Source organism: Megalobrama amblycephala, linkage group LG18, assembly GCF_018812025.1.
Source record: "Megalobrama amblycephala isolate DHTTF-2021 linkage group LG18, ASM1881202v1, whole genome shotgun sequence".
Lineage (NCBI taxonomy): Eukaryota > Metazoa > Chordata > Actinopteri > Cypriniformes > Xenocyprididae > Megalobrama > Megalobrama amblycephala.
Window position 1 is genome coordinate 32500055 of NC_063061.1, and position 19314 is coordinate 32519368.

Here is a 19314-nt window from a genome sequence, read left to right on the forward strand (position 1 = left end):
AAATTCAGCTTTGATCACAGGAATGAATTAGTTTACTATATATTCACATTTAAAACGACTGTTTTCTACGGAAGAGGATTAGGGCCAAGCAATAATAAAAAAAAATAAAACCATCTCGGGATTAAAGTTGTTCAATTTCAAGAAAAAAGTTGAGATAAAATGTTGAGAATGAAGTCATTAAATTATGAGAAAAAAGTTGTTAAATTATGAGAATAAATTTGACGACTTTTTTCTCGTAATTTAATGACTATTCTCAACATTTTATCTCGACTTTTTTCTCGAAATTTAATGAAATTTTTCTCATAATTTAACGAATTTGTTCTCGTAATTTAATGACTTTATTCTCAACATTTTATCTCGACTTTTTTCTCGAAATTTAACGAGTTTTTTCTCGTAATTTAATGAGTTTATTCTCGAAATTTAACAACTTTAATCTCGAGATGGTTTTATTTTTTTATCATTGCTTGGCCCTAATCCTCTTCCGTAGTTTTCAGTTGTAATATTTCAAATTTTTTACTGTATTATTGGTCAAATAAATCCAGCCTTGGTGAGCAGACTTCAAAAACAAACATTACTGAGCCCAAATTTAGTGTTTATATATAAAAAATATCTTCATATTTAGTAAAAATATCTTCAAATTGTTGACTGAGCAAACAAAGGGACAAAACAGACAAACGACAGGAGACAGAAATAGATTTTGTTATAGAAAATTGATTTGTCTTGCAAGAACAATTGAGTGCAGCATATGATACTATAAATAAACAATCTGAACCAGACAAAACAAGTGAAAATATTCACAGGAACTCAAACTCTCAGACATTAAGACAATTAAACAACTCAAGTGATTCGTGGAGGTCAGAAATACAGCATTTGTGTGAGTTATATAATATGTTGAGATCATAAAATATGTTTCAGAATATGACAAAACTGAAAATGTTCATCTTTACAGATTTGAATCATTTTATCATTAAGTGAACGTTGACTATCTTACACTGATGTGCAGGACTTTCTGTGAATAATTGCTTTTGTTTGCTCAAGTCAGACATGCAAATGTAACGAACACTAGCTTAATTAGTAAAGAAGACCTTGATGTCGTGGATTAGTATGAATACATATTTAAAAATTAAGAGTAACATTCATACAAAATAATTCTCATTGAACATTCTCCTGAACGCATGTCGACTTTCATCCCAAACAAAAACATAAAAGCAGGTTAATATAATGAACAGCATTAATCAAACATTCACTATCAGGTGTCAGTTATATTTCCATTTTCTTTGAAATCTGGGACAAAGATACTTATTTATCAATGCATTTGAATTGAAATTAGTTCACATTCATTAGATCACATTCATAATCAAAAAAGTGTTAGACTGATTAGACAAAAGCAACCAGATCTCGAGCTCATCAAACCGAAAAAATAAAAAATGAGTCTAAATGCATAAATAACCGTCAGAAATGCAATTACAGCAGCACAATTTATAAAAATAAAAAAATCTGCTAACACTTTACAAAAACATTTTGTGTTAACTACATTAATTTTAATTTCAGCTGTAAAGGTACACTATGTAACTTTTTTTGCTCAAAACTAACAATTTAAAATTTAAATGAGTTAATACAACGATCCTTCTTCCATAACGTGTTTTGTTCCTACCCTGATTCACTACTGTAAGCCTGTTATATTCTAGACCTGTCAGGAAATTACGTACATACATCACTTGCCCGTGTGTCTCGTTATATCTGTATAGAGAGAGGTTGCTCCGCCCACTTTGACGTGTGTCTGGTGTGGGAGTGGCAGAGGTTATCAGAATGAGCGAAAAAGGTTGACAAGGAGCCGATAAATCTCCAACCTCCGGGGAATCGCCCGTTTTAAACAAATGGCGAACAGAGGAGAGTCTGCTGGTCTCGTGACAGAGCTCGTAATAAAACAAGAATCAACATGGGCTTGGCTTTAGGAGATGGCGAGTACTGAGGGATTTGATTTTATAACTCAAAGGCGTTTTACTGAACAGATAAATTGCTATATGTACACTCTAATAGAGTCTATTTGAAGGAAGTACCGTGTTTATTCATGGATAAAGCTACAGTAACGTCTTCAGCTAATCAGCTTGAGATCCTTTTCGTCTAAACTGGTTCTCTCTTTAACCTAGTTATGAATGTAGGATAATCATATTCATCTGCACAGTCACGCAGAGCCGAAGCACAACCAAAACAAAGTTCTTCTGCGAAATACATGCAGTTTTGTTTTTAACCGCTACAGGGTTACACAGCGTACCTTTAACATTAGCGAATGCACTATGTTAATAAATGCTGTAAAATATTGTTAGTTCATGTTAGCTAATGCATTTACTAACAGATGAGGTGGTATTGTAAAGTGTTAGCGAACATAATTCACATTCAGTTTAATCTGTCTCACAAAGAGCTTGAAATCATTCATATGTTCCTCGTCAGATAAACACGGCTCTCAAACATACAAATCCAGTTCAGTCCTGTTGCACTATATCATTCAAACACCAGGTACCATTCAGTTACTGATACTCAAGTAAAACTGCCATAACTTCATCCAACAGTCAAATGATGAAAGGACAAAGATTCTGAAGTTTGTGTTTACTGTTGTTGTAGTAATAATAATAATAGTTATGGTGGTTAATACAGGTCATTTTAAGACTTCAAATCCAGTTCAATCCAGAAGAAGCTTTACACCATTTTTCCTGCTGCAACAATGATTCAAATAAAAAACATACAAACATGAACAATCATCCAGCGCTTCAAAATCGAATAAATAAAAAAGCACTTGGGTTTCAAGGTTCTGCATGTTTTTGTTTGGATCCAGCAGAATGTGCGTTTGACCAGAATGATCAGAACTCAATCTGAAAATAAAGCTGCACATAAAACACCACGAACGAGTAAAACGGCTTGTCTGAATGACCGTCATCATCACGAGGTCACAGACAGGAAATGACATCATTGCTACAAGAATTCACCTGTGTGAGCCCCTGCAAAAGACTGAAGAACGAGGATTTGACAGGGCGTAAACTCGTGATGACGGTGATTCTGACATGACGTGATCTCCCATTGAATCTCGTTGTGTTTGTTCCATTGGAACCAGTGAATGTCTCGGTCCGGCGGGAGAGACGTGAAACTAAAGACCAGCTGAAACTACTAAACCGACTGAGTCACATGACCACAGAAATACTGAGACACGGAAGAATCTCAAGAAACCGGTTGAGATCATGTGACGGTCACATTTCGCCTCACAATCAAAACCGTTCAGATGTTTTGCATTATTTTCATGATAATTAAACTCCTTTGTAAATCTTACAGTTGTAAAAAAAAAAAAAAAAAAAAAAATTATATTATTTCAATTCTGAAGTATTTATACATTGTGGTAGTGTGTTGTTTTGTTGTACTCTCTTTAATTTATGCTAATTAAAATGAATATTTAAAAAATAAATCAATCAGAAATTATTTGAATTACAAAATCAAAAAGTAAATATTTTTTTTTAGAAACATTACTTTTAATAATCATTTCTATAAATGCTATATTTTTATTACTTATTTATAAATTATATTTATTAAATCATCATATTTATTAATAACTACGAATCAGAAATAATGGAAAATACAAAAACAAACTAATTTAATGTTTCTAAAGAATAATTCGTTTATTTTTGTAATTTTCATTATTTCTAAAAATGCTACATTTTTATTCATTAAGTACATGACATTTTTAGAAATAATGTTAAATCGTGGTATTTCATTAATAATAATCAGAAATAATGAAAAATAAAAAAACAAAGTAAATGAAATAATAAAAAATAACAAAAAATAGATAAATAAAATGTCAAATGAAAAACGTGAAACGTAAAATGTTTAATTATCATATTAAAAAAAATGTCACAAAGTAAAAACCGTTCTAAACTTAACAGTCCTAAAGTAATCTTAATTTTTCTTTAGATTTTGTGTGTAAATATGACCTAAACAAATAAAATAAAACAAAAAAAACGTGCGTTGGTTGATGTGAATGAATGAGTTCGTACGGTGTTCACGGGTCCGCAGTGAGCGGTGTGTGTGTGTGTGTGTGTGTGTGAGATCGGGGCTCTCGAGCGAGCGGCCCTCAGTATCTGTACATGTGGTACGTGCTGATCCATGAGGACGGGAACGCCCAGTCCGGGAATCTCTTCAGTAGGGACTCCAGCTGCTCCGAGCGCCGGTCCGGACCGGAGAAATAATGAGCGGAGATGGCCAGAGAGATCAAGCCCTCGTCAGGAGACACGTCTGAGGACTTGGGCGGCTGAAGACGAGAAAAACACATGAACTCACACAATAAACGTTTCCGTGCTCCTCAGGTTAAACATGAGCTCAAACCCACCTGGATCTCAAACCAGAAGTTCCAGGCAGGAGCGTCGAGACCGTGAGAGTAAAATATAAAGTACTCTCCGCTGAGGTCGAACTGCGGCGTCCCGTCGCCGAATGACCAGCCGCTCAGAGACGCGCCGGCGTGAGGAAGCAGGTACAGAGACATGTGAGTCGGACCTGAGCGAGAACAACAGGAGACGTGAACGTGGAGATTATTCATGATTATCAACACAGAGAGAGAGAGTGTTTGTGACTCTGACTCTAAAACTAGTTAAAAACATTCGAAAATATTAGTTATTTGTGTTTGTTATATACAAATGTTTGTCATATAATTATAAAACTAGTTTAAAACATTTTTATTTGTAATATTTTCAACTAAAAGCCGTTTTAATAATCTAAAAAAAAAAAAAATTATTCTGAAGAATAATTTTGATACATTTTTGAAGAATAAAGTTCTCAATAGTCATTATTATATTTAATGAAAATCCATCAAACTCATGCCCATCAGGTTCATGATAAAATGAGGCTGGAGTCTCACCTTTGACCTCAAAGGTCATTTTAACACTTCCCCATTCGGTCTCCTCTCTGGATAAGAGCTGGAACTCCAGCGGAGCTTCAGGAGAGACTTCAGGAGCCGGAAGATACCAGTTCTTCCTGAAACAATGAGAGGAAGACGTCACTCAGGCAGCTGAAGTCGTACATCATCTGAACCTCCGTCTCCATTCACTCACTTGACCAGGAACTTGACCGGGAGGAACCATGGGAAGCCGCAGTAGGGCATCTGGTCCTGACAGCGCATGCGGATGCTGTCGTTGATCTGCGGGATATGTGGAGTGATGTGCTGCATGCCGGTGTAATCCAGACTGTTGATCCATAAGCCGGAGTCGGAGCTCTGCAGCGATCCGTCCAGAGCGTGGATCCTGCGTGTGGTGTGCTGAAAACACATCTGAATGTGTTAGTTTTTATATTTTCTGTTTCATTTTCATTTCAGTTAGTTTTAGGACTTTTATTGTGTGTTTGTCATTTTGTTTTGTTTTTTAAATCCGTCTATACAATTTTTATGAAAACACTTTAAAATTAGGGTTCATCTGTTCACATTAGTTAACCAGAACTAAGAATGAGCAACACTTCTACAGCAGTTATTAATATTAATGTTAATCTCAGCATTTACTAATACATTATTACAATCAAAAGTTGTATTGCTCATTGTTAGTTAATGCATAACTAATGTTAACTAATAACACCTTATTGTAAACCATTTCTATTTTTTTTTTTTTTCTTCGCTTTAGTTATTTTAATGCATCATGTTAAACTAAATTATTATTTTTTTCCTGCCTTGGCAACTAGTTGAAATAATTAAAATATATATATATAGAAGAACAAACTCAGTTAATGTTTATTTTATTCCAAGTAACGGCAGTATTTTATGGTTTTAGTTTGAGTTCACTCTAATAACCCTGCTGTAAACACGGGTCAGTTACGGCAGTACCTGGACAAACACTCGTTTGGGTCGCGGGCTGGACGGGTCAGCAGAGTACGGGAAGAACAGACCACAGCAGACCAGAACAAACATCAATGTGAACACTGACCCCAGACCAGCCAAGATCCGCTTCGTACTGCGGGACAGATAGATGAAATGCATCTGGAGAGAGAGAGACAGACAGGTGTGAGAAAACATATGGTGGAATAAGATGATTTAATTTTTTTTTTTGTTTGAGTTTTATTTTGAATTAGAATTTGAACATGAATTAGAATGTTTGAATTTAAAAGTTTTAAGTTAAATGTTTGAGTGTTTTGATTTAGAATGTTTTGATTTAAAAAAAATTATTTAGAATGTTTGAATTAGAATGTTTTGATTTAGAATGTTTTGATTTAAAAAAATTTGATTTAGAATGTTTTGATTTAGAATGTTTTGTATTAGAATGTTTGATTTAGAATATTTGATTTAGAATGTTTTGATTTAGAATGTTTTGTATTAGAATGTTTGATTTAGAATATTTGATTTAGAATGTTTTGATTTAGAATGTTTTGTATTAGAATGTTTGATTTAGAATATTTGATTTAGAATGTTTTGATTTAGAATGTTTGAATTCAAATGTTTTGATTTAGAATGTTTGAATTCGAATGTTTTAAATTAAGAATGTCTTGTTTAATAATGTTTGATTTTTGAGTGTTTGACTTAGAATGTTTGAATTAGAATGTTTGAATTCGAATGTTGTTTTAGAATGTTTTGTTTTAGAATGTTTTGTATTAGAATGTTTGATTTAGAATGTTTGAATTCGAATGTTTTGATTTAGAATGTTTGAATTAGAATGTTTCAAATTAGAATGTTTTGTTTTAGAATTTTTTATTTAGAATCTTTTAATTAGAATGCTTGATTTAGAATGTTTTATTTTTAGAATTTTTGATTTTGAATGTTTGAATTAGAAAGTCTGAATTAGAATGTTTCAATTTAAAGGTTTGAACTTGGAATGTTTCATTTTAAATGTCTGAATTTGAATTGACTAGGTTACAGTTAGTCTGTATGACTCACAAAATAGGAAGATAGAATGACGGTTGCCAGGGTAACAATTGATGCCAGGATGACATCGGGTGGGATTTCGGTTCCGCTTCGGCCCAGGATGGGTGTAAAGATCTCAAAAACCACCCAGATGAGGAACATGATGTGGATGTACGGCACAGTGAGACCCACCAGGTACAGGACAGAGTACTGCAGAGACGCACCTGCACACACACACACACACACACACACAACAGCCATGTGTCACTAGATCATGAGTGACCTCATTTAAACATCAGAGCCCTGATTCCTGCCCTTTGACCCCACCCTGAGCTAAACTGCTGCTAGAGACCTGACAGCAAAATGAAAGTCCAGTTTTAATACAAATATAAAATAATAATTTTGCTGCAATTGAAAGACTGTCATAAAATGTATTTGATTAGCACTTAAAATAGCAACAAAAAATATCATAATATATAATATCTTAAGCAACCATGACAGCTATACAAAACTTTCTCAAATAAATACACCAAATAAGCTTCATCTCAGAGGAATAATGTAAACACATTGTTTTACTGGAGTCTGGGTGACAGTAAAGCGCTGCAGAGTGAACGTGAATCGGGTGTGTGTGGCGTGACCCCTGACCTCTGGCTCTGAAGTGCTTTCTGAGCAGCAGTTTGCTGGCAAGCGGGAACACCACCATCATCATGGGCACGTACGCTGAACACAAGCCGCGCTGAGTGAGGAAGAGCAGCACACAACACCACAACAGCAGACTGACGTCGAAGAAGAGCTCGGCCAGATCCACACGACTCACGCTCTGTAGAAGATCATTTTAAATGGTTACAAATAAATTTTAAAAAGCACAAATATTCCAATCTCTTAATTAATATGAGCACATAGAAACTGCAAATAAGCACTGTGTTTATTTACTTTGTGAAATTTTGAACTTAAAAGGATGTTTTGTGGGAATATGAATAATTATAAAACAAATACAGCTGCTCAGATGTGAAGGAATCCAGCGTTTCTTATATAAAACACTTTGAACACAAACACTGGACAATGTGTGACGTCACGCTCACACACACTGACTGTGTCTCAGCCAATCAGAGCGCAGCAGGAGTCTGATGTCAGCGGAGAATCAACTAGAGCAGGTATTTCTGTTCAGCTGAATCAGCCATTCACAACAAGCTGTTTAAACAGCCTAAAAAAGCTTAAGTTTCTTTAAATGAAACGGCGACCAGTTACAGCATCTTAAATGCACATTTCTCTTCTACATTCACACAGAAAGTAGATGAATGAAAAACATTGTTAATTAGACACAGCTGTGAACTCTGGGTAACCGCGTCTGATGAATTAGTCATTAGTCATTAGACATGTCGTCGGTGACATTCATATAAGCCAGTCGTGTGTGACGTTAACGTCAGCTGATTATATGAACACAGTGGAAACGGGTGACAAGGTCAAACACAAACCCATAAGAAAACCTGTAACTTCATGTGACTCGAGGCACAAGAACTTGGCATTCAGTAACTAGTCCTTACTGGCATTTCAAAGACGCCCTGCAAACATGTAAAACGTCCTCAGTGTGCTCCGGTTTACATCAGTTCACCTGGAAACAAACTCATTTTAACAAGATCTCAGATGCTATAATGACACTTCAGAACTAGTCACTGCTCAGCTGAACTGCCTTTAACTGATTCATGATATTAGTCAGCATATCAATATTATTAATCAATTATTTAAATAAATAAATAAATATATATATAACATTTAAAAAAATATTTAAATAATGCTACTGATCTGCCTTTAAAAAATAAGTAAATAAATAAAGTATTATTTTTATATATATTTAAATAATGTCACTGATTTGACCTTAAAATAAAATAATTAAATATATTATTATTATTTATTTAAATAATGCTACTGATCTGGCCTTAAATATATAAGTTAATAAATAAAGCATTATTTATATTTATTTAAATAATGTCAATGATTTGACCTTAAAAAAAATTCATCAAATATATTATTACAATTATTATTATTTATTTAATTAATGCTACTGATTTGACATGTAAATAAATATTTTTTTTATTTATTTAATTTAATACTACTGATTTCACATTTAAATTAAATTAATTAATATTTTTTATCTATTTAAATAATACTACTGATTTCACATTTAAATAAACAAATAAATATATTATTATTATTAAAATAATACTATTGATTTGACATTTTAAAAAATAAACATTTGTATTTATTTAAATAATACTACTGATTTCACATTTAAATAAACAAACAAATAATTGTTTTTTTATTTAAATAATACTATTGATTGATATATTAAAAAATACATAAATAAATATTTATTTATTTAAATAATATTTTTCTTAATTATACCAATTAGGACTAAATAAATAAATGTTATTTTAATAGTGCTACTGATTCTGCATAACATTATATATATATATATATATATATATATATATATATATATATATATATATATATATATATATATATATATATATATATATATATATATATATATATATATATATATTTAAATAATGGTACTGCTCTGGCATAAAATGTCAGTAAAGTGTGTCAACAGATCTGTGACTTTAATTTGGATTAAAACAGCTGAAATCATAGAACAGTGTTTCTGCTGTCATGATGGCAGATGAACTCATGTGTCAGTAGTGTGCGTTTTGTCCCATGACTCACCCCATAGTACAGGTTCTTGGCCAGTGTGTGGATCAGCAGGATCTTGCCGACGGCGACGGATCCATACAGACAGACGGCGGCGTAGAAGTGAGTGTACCAGAACATGGAGCGACCCGTCAGCGTGACGAGCAGAGCCACGATCAGAACCGTCAGAAGAGTCACGAACCAGCTCAGGACCACCAAACACGCCGCACATGCCAGATCACGTGTGTACCGGCCGCCTGAAAACAGCAGCTGACGCGTCAAAATACACGTGTGTCACAGACCAGCCATCAATGCTTTCTACAGTCTACAATCAAATATAGCAATATGAAGCTGATGAAGTCAGTTATTCATATTTTATACTCTTCTTTACTCACAAAAAGATGATGCCTGTTTGAACTTGTAGCATTCGACACAGAACTGAACAGATTCATAATATTAAACAGCATATCAGTGTTCAGCAATAACATGATTATTAAAAATTTATTTTATAAATAAATTAGATTTTTTTTTTATTTAAAGAATGCTACTGAATTGACATTAAAATAAATAAATAAATAATATTTTTATTTAAATCATCAAATTAAAATAATAAATAAATGAACAGATAAATGAAAAATATATTATATATTAAAATTTTTTAACTAAACATAATTTAGTTAAATAAGGCTACTGATTTGTCATTAAAATAAATAAATGTTATTTTTATTTAAATAATCCTGTTGACTTGGTGGTAAAATAAATAAATAATATTTTTATTTAAATAATGCTACTTATTTGACATCAAAATAAATAAATAAATTTTATTTTATTTATTTATAAATAATACATTTTTGCTTTTTATTTAAATAATGCTATAATTTGGCATTTAAATTAATTAATTAATTTATTTATTTATTTACTCATATTTTTTAAATAATGCTGGCATTAAAAACAAATAAATAATTCAATTTTAATTTTTATGTTTTTTATTTAAATAATATGATTCGGCTTTTTAATAAATAAATTAATGATTTTTATTTATTTGTTTATATATTTAAATAATGCTGTTACATGATGTTAAAACAAAAAAAACAAAAAAAAAAACAAATAACATCAGTAGCAAAGGCTATAATCATAAAAACAGACAATACTTTAGCAATATTTTTTCAAAATATATCTATAATAAAATATAATGTACTATTTAACAAATATAAATGAATATTATAAATATTACAAAAATATAGCAATTATATAAGCCTTCTGATATTTGATTAAAAAAAAAATAAATAAATAAAAAAAATTCCCAGCAGAGTTCTTTTTAAAAATTCCCATTAATGAAATTTCTGAATAAAACCATTCAATGCCAACATGAAAATAGACAAACACAACTTGTGACAGACCAATATCTGGTCATGTGAACCAACACGTACCCACATTGCTGGTCAACATGCATTTCTTGCCCAGGTAGATCGCCGTAGCGAAAGCTGCCATGTAGTTGATGATGGTGCCGACGCGAGCGGGATACGCCACCACCGTCACTCCCAGCAGATCGAAGAACACCATGTTACCATGACGATACTGTGAAGAATCTGCCAGATCATCTGACATCACCAGGTGTTTGAGTAAAGACAGGATGTTGTCGCCTGGTGACAGAGATAAACAGGAAGTCCATCATTCTCAAAGCAATTGATACATATACATTATCTGTCTGTCTATATAAACACAATCTGTCCTTATGATTCTTAAACACACAGTGATGTTGTTCTACTGCGGGTGTTTTAAACTTTAAACCTTTACAGTCTGTTAAATATTAGTCGACATAGCAGAACGACTGTTGACACACATTAAACTCATGTATTAGAGCAGCAGTAACGCCTGATCCACCACAGAACACACACAGAAAATAATATACTATTACAAAACACACAGCACTGGTTCTACATTCTGATTGGATGAGCCAGGTTTAAAAGAAGTTATGTAAACAAACATGTGACGCACATCAGCTGAATTCTGCAGTATATTAATGTGACACGTTCTGTTTGTTCTGTATTGGTCATATTCTGCCTATGGCTATTTTGATCATTATTTTTATTAATAAATTTAATTACTTACTGAATATCCGCATCTTTCATCATATTGCTGCAGTTTTATAAAAGCAATACAACAGTCAAAGAAAACCATAACGGTACAGAGCAAGAGACCAGATTTAACAAACACAAACACACACACACACACAGCAGTAACATCTAAAAAACACATATGAAACTATTTAACAACCGACATCAACAGCTTTTGCATAAGTTTAGAGATTATGGGTCAGATTTACTAACAGCTTACACCAGTGCAAACCCTCTTTTGGCATTAAAAAACTACTGTCAGGATTTACCAAAGACACGCTGTGAAACATTTGCACTGAAAAGGCATGGACAGGGATTTGCATCTGACCTTTTTACATATGGATTTGCATATTTATGGGAGTATTTAAATTAATCATGCATCATACATGTAATCATAATCATTCAAGTTCTAGTCAATTTACTGGTATTTGCACCATTATTTACTGTGCAAAAAAAGCATGTCTTGAACCAGACGCTAATTTTCTCTTGGTAGATTGTGTTGGTTATTATGGAAATGATCTGGCTGCATCTATCACGCACAAAACTTTCCACTCCCATCTGCGTTGTTTTTTTAGAGTTGTGCTTTCACTCTAATTTGCCCTGTTTAGTGAATCTGGTCCTAGATCTCCAAAATCTTTACAGTGTGTTTGTGATGGTAAGAAACGGCAAAGCAACTAAACCGGTGTCGCACTTTACCATCTTACAGGGGACCAAATGCATTTTAACAAAATTACTATTCACTATTCAAAACTTTCGACTCCTATCAGCACGTTTTTAGAATTGCGCTCACAAGCTAATTTGCCCTGTTTAGTAAATCTGGCCCTTTATCTTTTATTTCTATTCATAAAGATCCTCTGAAACACAGTGTCCGTATTTTATTACATCTGTCTGACTGCTGATCTGGTCAAAACTCTGTGTGAGACAGCTTATCTGAGCAATAACACACACAGTGAGTGACGTGTGAGTGAGTGTGTGTGTGTGTGTGTGTGTGTGTGTGTGTGTGTGTGTGTGTGTGTGTGTGTGTGTGTGTGTGTGTGTGTGTGTGTGTGTGTAATGAGAGTGATGCAGCTCTTCTCAGGTCTTATTTTCTCTCACTCAGCATCTAGAGCGTCTTGAACAGAACAGGAACTGAGAACTTCACTCTTACTCTCTCTGAAGCAGATGTTTTGTTTCCTAACGTCTTCATATGAGCCTGTAGATCAGGAATCATGCGCTCACCTGCTCTCTGGATGGAGTCAGTGTGGATTCGCTCCGGAGTGTCATATTTAGTGTGATAGATGAAACCGTTCTCAATGAACGCAAGATCAATTCCTGCAGAATGACACAGAAGATTTGCTCTTAAAAAGTCTTCAACGTGATGTGAATCTGACAGTCTCAGAAAATACTCACCATTACCATTATCTTTTTATATTAACAATATGTCACAAATACATGTTTTTACTGTAAATTTAATTTTAATCTGTTAATACTGTATTATTGTATGGTAAAGTTATTTTTTTTTACCATAAATTTCACAGATGTTTTACAGTGTGTATCCCATACCAGGAATATTCCCGAAGTCCCTGTAGATGCGGAAGTCTGTGTCTGAGGGAATGACTCCACTCTGGAAAACCTCCTGACCGACCACTGAGGCGAACGGGTGGATGGCAGCTCGAACGTATGCCTGGACAAGCCACGGGTTCTCTGGACCTGAGACACACACAAGTTAAGCCAGCTTGGGAATTTCCGGTGAACTGTTAGCTGTCATTCTGTACTCACTGTACATCGACACAAAACCATCAATGGTTGACTTTTTAATGTTGTATTCATGTTTGAATCCAGTTATCACACTTGCCTAATTTGCCAATAAACCAGTTTTATTGCTTGCAATAAAGACGAAGCTAATGGGAATGTTTGAATAAGAAATGCTGTGTCTGTAATTAGACACTCACAAGCAACATTTTTCCACCACTTCAAATGTTATTTTTAATGTGATGACCAAAATCATTATTTGTTCATCCTTCTGAGATTGTCCCCATTTGTAAACCTGAACGTTTCAAGATGTAGGAAATCCAACATTTGATAGAAAACCATTTTATTTTCAAATAAAAGACATTAATTGCCACTATAACCATCAGATGGCGGCAGAGGACCATTTATTTGTGCATATATCAGCCATTTCCTGTAACAATCTCATGAAAAACAATCTCATAAAAAACAATAACTTTTCTTGTGAATAAATGACACAGAAAGTGAGCACCACTCTCTCTTTATAATTACAGCAGCTGTCAGTCAGTGCAGCTCAAGATCAATGATTTCAGCACACAAAAGTGTGAAAACTGATGGTCAAATTAAATTTTGCTGAGGAGGAACAATGAGGGAAGCGTCTTTTTTTTAAATGTTGTTAAAGCTAGGCCTGACTATTTAAGTGACTAGATTCTGATTATAAACGAAGTATTACACTACTGATGCTGTTAAAGCTACCTCAGGACATTGAAGATATCGAAACACCAACAAGTGACATTTTACCAGAAGTTTTCCAGCTGGCTAATATTACTGCCGAAGTTCTCATTCCTGATTTACTGGATAAGGATAAAAGATGAGGATTTAAAATATATATATATATATATATATATATATATATATTATATATATATATTTTTGTATATTATATAGATATTTTTACTTGCAATTTCTACCAGATAAAATATTTTAGAGGTTGAAAAATTTATATTCATTATAAAATGGCCATGACGGTTTAAGATTTTATTGATTTCATGACTTTTCCAGGTCTAGAAATCACACTTTTAACAGTCTAAATGAGATAAACATTTAACAGATAAATGAGTCTTGCTCATTTATCGTAGTTTTTCAAGACCATGTGAATCCTGGGGTGAATTAAAATCTTTAATCGTCTTAATTGTCTTCTCCAGGCCGTCTGGTTGAGAACCTCTGGTTTAGCAACACGAGTGTCAGTAAATGATGACAGAAGATGGTGAATCTCTTTAACTCTGGCACTTGTTCTGCCTAGCAACAGTGCAGATTTCTTCTGCTGCAGGTGTTCAGCTCTGATTCACACAGGTGTAATGAGTGTTTACCTGTCTGAAACACCACCTCTTTCCCTCCCACACCTGCCGCCTCCAGGTTCACAAACGCTCGCACCTGCTGAGCCCAGGGATGCTGGGTAATGAAGCCGTGACTTGCCTGAGAGAAAGACAGCAAACACACAGCAAACAGACCATGAACGATGAAAACAATGTGAGCGATTCAGACAATGACATGCTCACTAAAGTCAAAAGTCAGCCGTGTTGTGACCTCTCACCTGCAGGATGTTCTCCTCAGCCCCGTTGAACAGGAAGATGACGCCATGTTTAAGCGGTGTGGAGAGATTCGCCAGAGAATGTAAAACCTCGAGCATCACAGAGCAGCTGACAGCGTCATCACTGGCTCCTGAAACACACACACACACACACACACACACACACGGTATTAATCACACAATACCTGCAGTTATTACTGACACACCAGAGTAAAGCATGCACACAAACAGAACTACAGCACTGTTGTGAAACAGAATCGCACACTGACTCAAACCACAACTGCCTATTAAACACTCATGCATATGCATCTTTTGCATGCAGACGTCAGCAAATCATCTGACCAGATCACTGAGGCTCACACACACACACACACACACACACATCAGTGTTCCTGCTGTTCACTTTCACTTCCTGGTTTTCTAATGATAAGGATTTTACAAAACAGATCACAACAGAGTATAATAGGAAATAATGCACTATATGCATAAAAAATGCAAATAACGTGACATGCCCGTCCATATACACCCAACATCAGACACAAACACAGTGAAAAATGAGAAAGACACGAGATCTGACGCAAAGATCACTGACACCAAACACAACGAAACCTTAAACTGTTCGATCTGATCGCTGTCACTACAAACAACAGCAAACAAAACTGAGACAAAGGGCACGAATGAAGAAATGTGGAACATTCCCTGTTCATGACATCATGCCAAAATATAGTCAAAACATAGCCTGTTTTTAGATCCCCAAACACAAATGAGATCTTTAACATCAGTTATTTGTCCCAGACAGCAGGAGATTAAACAGAGAGCAAATGACTGAAGTCTACCACGTCTCAGATGTTTCTCCTGAGAAAGACTCTAATAATGTCACATGTGTTTCCTCAAGAGGTTCAGTGTCTCAAACTGCTCAGATTTGCTCAAGTCTGCAATAAAAACTTAATGACCTCACTGGATGATGACGAGAGACTTTAAAACTTTATTTTCCTACTTAAGAGAAACATCTGAGACAAATATAACAATGTGATAAATATAATTTAAGCCTCAGAAGTTATGAAAGTGCAACTTCTGAGCAATAACATGCCTATTGTGCTCCTTTCACAAGATGTAATATAAGTCTCTGGTGTCTCCAGAATATGTCTGTGAAGTTTCAGCTCAAAATCCCCCACAGATCATTTATTATAGCTTGTCAAATTTGCCCTATTTGGGTGTGAGCAAAAACACACCGTTTTTGTGTTTGTCCCTTTAAATGCAAATGAGCTGCTGCTCCCACCCCCTTTCCAGAAGAGGGCGGAGCTTTAACAGCTCAACAACAACAAAGCTGGAGGATCTCACGCAGCCAAAATGACGAAAGTGTTCAGCCTTACATTGTTCAAACCGGAGTCGACACTGATGGAGAGACTCAGGAGAAGTTACAACTTTTAGACGTTTCTGAATGGTTAGTGGATAAATTTATGTAGTTGCTGTGGAGTTGATTCAACTTCATCCACTAGCATGTGCCGTCATGTTCATCTTTTGTGTTGAATTGACCCTCGTTTGTGAAGCAGTCCGGCGTAAAATGACGGCATGTCAACAACACTCTACTACAACAACTCTTCCTCTTCTCTAAAGCAGCCCAACATGGCCCCGCCCCCTTTGTTGCATGTTCTCAGGGGTGGGGTTTATGCAAATTTTAGGGTTTGTGATGTCACTAACCCAGGAAGAAGCTTGTTGTAGTCTCTACAAGCCATCTGTTGTAGTCCTAACACAAATATCTCCCTTTGCATTGAACTTTGAGTGTCGTAACTTTGCAGTTGTTTATGATCAAACAGTAACATTACACACTAACTATAGTTACAAAAGTGAAATCTTAATCAACCACCCCTTTAATACAATTGTATCAAAGTTGAAACTTAAATGAGACGTAACTGATTTCTCCATTAATTCTCACAAGCTCTGAAAGAGGAATTAAGGAAGAAGCATAACATATAAACTCATTTTTGGTTCATTTGCAAAACGTTGATTAAGCGTTGTAGAAACGTACCCGGGCTGTTGGCCACCGAATCGAAGTGGCAGTTTGCGAGCATGAAGTGCTGCGCGCTGGTCTTCGGCTCTAGTTTGACGGCGATGTTGGTCACACGGTCGTAGTAGCTGGTGAAGCCACCAAGGAAGTCGATGCTGAAGGAGCCGGTGGGCCGCTGGACGTCCACCGTGATGGAGTGAGGTCCAGTTTTGGTCACAGACCGGATCTGCTCGATCTGATCCAGCAGGTAGTTTACCGTGGTGATCTCGTTCTCTGGGCTCCCGACGGTCCGAGGTCCGACGCTGGTGATCCGCTCCAAATGCTTCCTGATGCACATCATAACACAACTTGACACATGTGCATGGATGAATCATTCACAATAAGATCAATGACATTTAAATTTAATTCAATGCAAACTTTAAAGATATTTACAGTATGATGTACAGAAATAATACTGAAAATATTATTTTTTTATTTTCCCCTGGTTAATAAAAACCCGACAGTGTTATCAAACTAAATTTAACATGGTTAAGCAAACATACCAGAATTACTAGTTACTGTTGTCAGTAAATTGTATTTACCACCACTGTCATTGTAACCAAAGTAACAATAACAATATGTAAACTTTGCATGGGATTGACTATTCTGTGTCAGTGTATAAATATTTTTAATCAATTATTAATTCTATAAGGCTATATAAAGATTTTTTGGAGTCTATCACACAATAAACAAGCTCTAAAAATAAAATGCCATGGTATTTTTTCACCATGGATCATGGCATTTGTGTTTTTACCATAGTATTCACTGAAGGTGCTCGTAAATACTAGTGAGTCTGTACCACAGCAGCCCGTGCGGGTCTCACCTGGCCCGGACAGAGTTGAACTGTCCGCTGCTGCTGATGATGAGCTGCTGGACTGAGATCAGAACCAGAGCCCACAGCAGACACACGAACCCGAGCAGTAGAATCACAGCGGAACTCTCGCCCAACAGCTGCGCGCGCACTTCCGGCTTGTGTTTGCGGCTCCGGAACCCGTTCAGCGCGGCCGCCTCATCATCGCGACTGTCCGGCTGCTTCTGTTGGTTCTGCTGGGCTCTGATTCTGCGGACTGCAGAGTCTCTCTCCATCTTTGTTGCTGCTGCTGCTGCTGCTGTCAGCACGAACGGAAGCGGCGGAGGGACAAACTTCAGCATAGACGCATCGCAGTGATGGGAGGGGCTAGAAACTCAAACCCCGCCCATATGACCAGAGGCCCCGCCCATTAGTTTTATCTTTCAGTCAGTGCAAAATGAACTGCTGCATTACTGCCATCATCTGTGTGAATACCCATACTACATCCATTATTACATGAAATCCTCAATATAACTGTCGTATATGATCAGTATATTTAGCTATAAACATAACCACACATTATGTTCTCTTTTAAAATGGATTTTTTTTTTTTTTTTTTTGTAAATAATACTGCCTCAACCCCCTCAAACATCCAAGAAAAAATAAGATTTTGTATCTCAATTACATATAGTCTATATAAATCCATCTATGAAACCAGTAATCTAGCCATCTAATCTAAGAGATAATTTAGCCATATTTTCCATATTCTGTCCTAGGGGGAGTCTGGGGACAGTTTTTAGTCCAGTGTGTGAATATTTCTCATGTTTTTTAAGCATAAAAGTACTAAAAACCCATTATATTTTTTTAAAAAACTGTTCATTTAGCACATATTGACTGCTGTAGGGACACCCATAAACATCATGGCCTGACTTGACTTTGGAGTAGAAACAGGGGGAGTGACTTTATTGCATCAGACATGTGCCACTTTGCTCACAGCTGATTGGCCAAGTTTCAGTTTGTGATCTCTTACCTGGAACATAACCTGCCCCAGAGCAGGTTAGTGAGCTTGGTGTGTGTAATCTGTTGTTTTGTGAGACTGCGGGGTGGGGTATGTATAGCCTGTATAGTATTTTTTAAACTGCATCTATTATTGAATAGCTAACACTTACTAAGAACCTTTATATTCTGTAACACATATAAGTCATATAAAAATCAGAGTGCAAACAGAGAAGTTTCAATGCATAGAGCTGAATTCAGGTAAATTGTGACATTTTGCCATTGAGATGACTGGGGATGAATGTCCCGATTATCCAGAATTAACCATATATTTCAGAGTATTGCATATCATTCTGGTAATGCTGACAAAAATTGTAATGGGAAAAATGCGTGGCATTAGAAATTCCAGGGTCATGGGTTTTATTCCCAAGGAACTTTTTTTATTATTATTTTGAAACAAGAGATGGATATGTAATATTAACCCTACAATACAGATACATTTCAAAATAAAGA

The 19314-nt window shown here is 35.2% G+C and overlaps 1 protein-coding gene across 1 annotated transcript; it reads right to left on the reverse strand.

The window, feature by feature from the left end:
* Positions 1 to 691: 691 nt before the first annotated feature.
* Positions 692 to 18182, reverse strand: LOC125253147 (endoplasmic reticulum metallopeptidase 1). The gene is made up of 15 exons (XM_048166949.1): positions 17839 to 18182; positions 16998 to 17302; positions 14972 to 15099; positions 14748 to 14853; positions 13213 to 13359; positions 12889 to 12981; positions 10984 to 11196; positions 9590 to 9810; positions 7505 to 7679; positions 6893 to 7083; positions 5849 to 6001; positions 5091 to 5293; positions 4898 to 5013; positions 4373 to 4536; positions 692 to 4294 (listed from the first exon to the last, which is right to left on the reverse strand). The coding sequence occupies exons 1-15, from the start codon at positions 18165 to 18167 to the stop codon at positions 4118 to 4120; spliced, it is 2721 nt and encodes a 906-aa protein (XP_048022906.1). The 5' UTR covers positions 18168 to 18182; the 3' UTR covers positions 692 to 4117.
* Positions 18183 to 19314: the final 1132 nt, after the last annotated feature.

Coding starts and splice junctions, on each gene's coding strand:
- LOC125253147 (XM_048166949.1), bottom strand. CDS start 18,167: ATGCTGAAGTTTGTCCCTCCGCCGCTTCCGTTCGTGCTGACAGCAGCA. Junction 7,680..9,589: donor CCAAGAACCTGTACTATGGG/GTGAGTCATGGG, acceptor GATCTTCTACAG/AGCGTGAGTCGTGTGGATCT. Junction 4,537..4,897: donor AATGACCTTTGAGGTCAAAG/GTGAGACTCCAG, acceptor GTTCTCGCTCAG/GTCCGACTCACATGTCTCTG.